Below are 3,397 nucleotides of genomic sequence, written 5' to 3'. Positions count from 1 at the left end.
TTATAATGGTGATTGGAATCTACACTTACCACGAGAACCGGCAAAACATTTTGTCTTTCAATCACCCACGTGGGTATAACCAATGGGAAATGGCACGTGGGTACCTGCTTCTATAAACCAACGAGGAGATGGGAGAGGCAGGACTTTCAGCGTGATCTGTGTCAGAAATAGAAATGACTTCTATTTTAGCCCTTGGCAACGCAGACGTTTGTTGACGCGCGAGCAGTGTGGGTGCAATAATTGAATAACATGGATTTCTAAATGTATTTTGCGACGCTCAAACGTGTCCGGCCTCGTCAGCATGTAAGGAAGAGAGAAGAGTGAAACAATCAAGAGTCATATGGCACTTTAAGCAAGAAGACTTATATTTTCACCTCTGTGGACACAAAAGAATATACAATAGTCACCGTGAAGCACTTCACGTCATTTCTATACAGTGCAAATCTCTTCTTAGCAGTAATAAACAAATATCTCTGGAAACAAAATCAATATCATACAATAAACTGTACAATTTAACTTTACAGATTTTGACATATAAAAAAATAATCTCCCTTAAAACTTTTTGAAAACTTGACATTGATACTGAGTTTAAGGAAATGTGTGTGACAAGTAATGTAGGCTAGTAATGTAGGCTAACCAACCAATCAAACTATTGTCAGGTGCTTGCATCAAATGCATTATCCACTGACTAGAATTGAAATGACATCATAATTACACGTATGCCTATGTCTATTGTCTAGCTCATAAGAAAAGATGAACACTTGATGAGTCTCTCTCCACATTACAACGAAGTGACTACGAAGAGAACGCTTTCAATCCGGCCGTTTTCATTACGGTCTCGAAAACAGCAGCGTAAACAAATCACTTGTCTATCCACATTTTTTGACTATTTTGTGATGATAGGCAAGAGCTGATGAAATGGGTGTATAACATTCTTCAAGGGTTGGTTCAAATATTACATAGCCTAGAGGTGCACAGCGGTCTGGAAATGTATCTATAAACCTTTTGGATTCACCCCCCAAAAATGATACATTTGAAATATATAAGTGTTTACCTAAATTACTGACCCATAGCAGATCAGCACAGAGACAGAGTGAGACAGAGACCAGATGGAATGTTGAGAAGAAGCCCCGTGAAGATAGATAGCAGAGCAAAGGCCATAAAAATCATTCATACACAAAACGTATATGCTAAAGCAGGTGTGCTGGTGTTACAACTTTCAGGAGCTATTATGTCCGTGTCAACATTTCACTGGCCACTCTCTCAAACAACTTTCCCAACAGCTGAATCAACTGGGGTAGGCTGCCCTATCAGATAAGATTCATTAGAACCAAAATGGTGGCCACAGAGGCAGTCCATACAACACCCCGATAGTCGGATCTGGATGAAAAACTTTTGTTTTCCACATATATATAATCCTCCATCTCGTCATAATCATCTTCAGGGTCGTCCTCTGAATCAGACAACCCGCTGCCCGCGTATCTGTCCATAGAGTCAAAGCAAAAGTTTTTCATACTAACTTTGACGTACTCGCATATGGTCCTCTCTGTGCCATCACAAACACAAGTATCAAGTTGTTGGGCTTTGGGTATATTGCGCATGTTGGCAATCACCCTCCTGCAGTCGTCCGAACATCGCTCCCCTCCGAAAAGTTTACGGCAGTGAAACAAATAGTCGCGCATTGCCGAACTGCATTGGGAGTCTCTCTCGCATTGCCGCCGGGCTTCGGTGCAGCCCATGTTACTTGTCCGAGGCAGGCACGGCTCGATGGCGCGTTTGGTGCTCCGGCAGACGGGGTCCGAGGCGCAGTCACAGTCCTCCAGAGACGGGCCGGTCTCGGTTAGATTCAGCTGAATAAGGGACGAGATGCAGTGGCTGGGACACTTCTTCCGATCCCCGTTGATAACAGGCGCACAGGCGTAAAGGTATTGGTCATATGCGTAGTGGCACTCAGACTCTCCATGACACTTCATGATGGCTTGCCAACAGATGAGCCGACGACCATGAGTAGGGGACGCGATGCAGAGACAGCCGAACAGGACAAACGCGCAGCATATATACCACGTTGATCTCCCAGTCCACTTTATAAACCCGGCAAAACTTGCCATTTCGATGTAGACTGATCCAAATAAGACTTCAACATATGGATTTGTGTAGCGGGTATCTAAATTAAATGTGTGTCAAAAAGTAGTCAAACAAATCCATTCCCTCGCATTCAGGCCGCTCCACTGGAGAATGAACGAGGTTCAGCAAATTCTTTGCCGTGATACGCCCAAGGTGTGAAAACCGCACATCGCTTGCAATTTGTTAGATTGTCACTTGATACACTCACAATAAAAAGTTAAAAGGCACAAATTAACTCTCCACTTATCTTCACAACAGTCGCGGCTTCACGAGCTCTTCAACGTCTGCGTCCCATTGCTTTGCCGCACTCACAAATGAAGCGGCAAGGAGAGACGTTTTCGTCGTTTTACCTTTCAGAAATACAAACTCCGCTCTGGGTAAAGTGTTATGGTGTATCCGCTCATGAAGCATGCATTCGGTGCCTTCTTCAGCTTTAAAATGATGTAAAGGAATGAGGAATGCGATGTAAACGATACGCCCCATAGAATAGTTACGACTGTTGAGTGTCTTTCGCGTTCCCCCCACTGGTTCCTCCGCATCCCTTGACAAGTGCCCTATTGGCCAAATTCGTTTTTGGGATTTTCTACTTGGTTCAGGGGCAGTGACGTGAAAGTTGAAACGTGACCAATGAATGAGCAGGGGAAAAATGCATAATACATTTTAATACTATATATATATATATATATATATATATCTTCTGAACTGCTATAACTTCCTATGAGTGTTTTCTTTATTTCATCTCCCAATTCTAGCTATTGTCAATTATTTCCCAGACATTATTCAAACTTTATATATTACATTAATATCATAGGAAACATGAAGATACTGTTTAGGCCGATAGATAATGAAAGAAGACAATAGAGCTAGTATGCCATCCATCACATTTGGCAAATAGCCGAACCTATGGTTCAACTACCAGTGAAACAAAATGGTGAATACTGACCTTTAATCACACAGAATAATGACCAGTCCTTCTGAAGGTGGTGAATCAAATCAAATCAAATTTTATTGGTCACATACACATGGTCAGCAGATGTTATTGCGAGAGTAGCGAAGTGCTTCTAGTTCCCGACAGTGCAGTAACATCGAACAAGTAATCGAACAATTCCACAACAGCTACCTAATACACACAACTCTAAGTAAAGGGATGAAGTAAGAATATATCCATATGAACATATGGATGAGCAATGACCGGTGTCTTTAGAAGAACGGTGTCTTTAGAAACGCTGTGGTTGTGTTGACTAACTCCCCGTAGAGAGAGGCTGGATGTATC

At 42.4% G+C, this 3,397-nt stretch overlaps 1 protein-coding gene across 1 annotated transcript; it reads right to left on the bottom strand.

Annotated features, from left to right (window-relative positions):
• Nucleotides 1-343: 343 nt before the first annotated feature.
• On the bottom strand, nucleotides 344-2,691 carry LOC118387871 (growth arrest-specific protein 1-like). Its single transcript, XM_035776670.2, has one exon. The coding sequence runs from the start codon at nucleotides 2,106-2,108 to the stop codon at nucleotides 1,311-1,313; it is 798 nt and encodes a 265-aa protein (XP_035632563.1). The 5' UTR covers nucleotides 2,109-2,691; the 3' UTR covers nucleotides 344-1,310.
• Nucleotides 2,692-3,397: the final 706 nt, after the last annotated feature.

Source organism: Oncorhynchus keta, chromosome 9, assembly GCF_023373465.1.
Source record: "Oncorhynchus keta strain PuntledgeMale-10-30-2019 chromosome 9, Oket_V2, whole genome shotgun sequence".
Taxonomy (NCBI): domain Eukaryota; kingdom Metazoa; phylum Chordata; class Actinopteri; order Salmoniformes; family Salmonidae; genus Oncorhynchus; species Oncorhynchus keta.
Note: the sequence above shows the minus strand (reverse complement) of the source record. Positions and strands in the feature narration are given on the sequence as shown.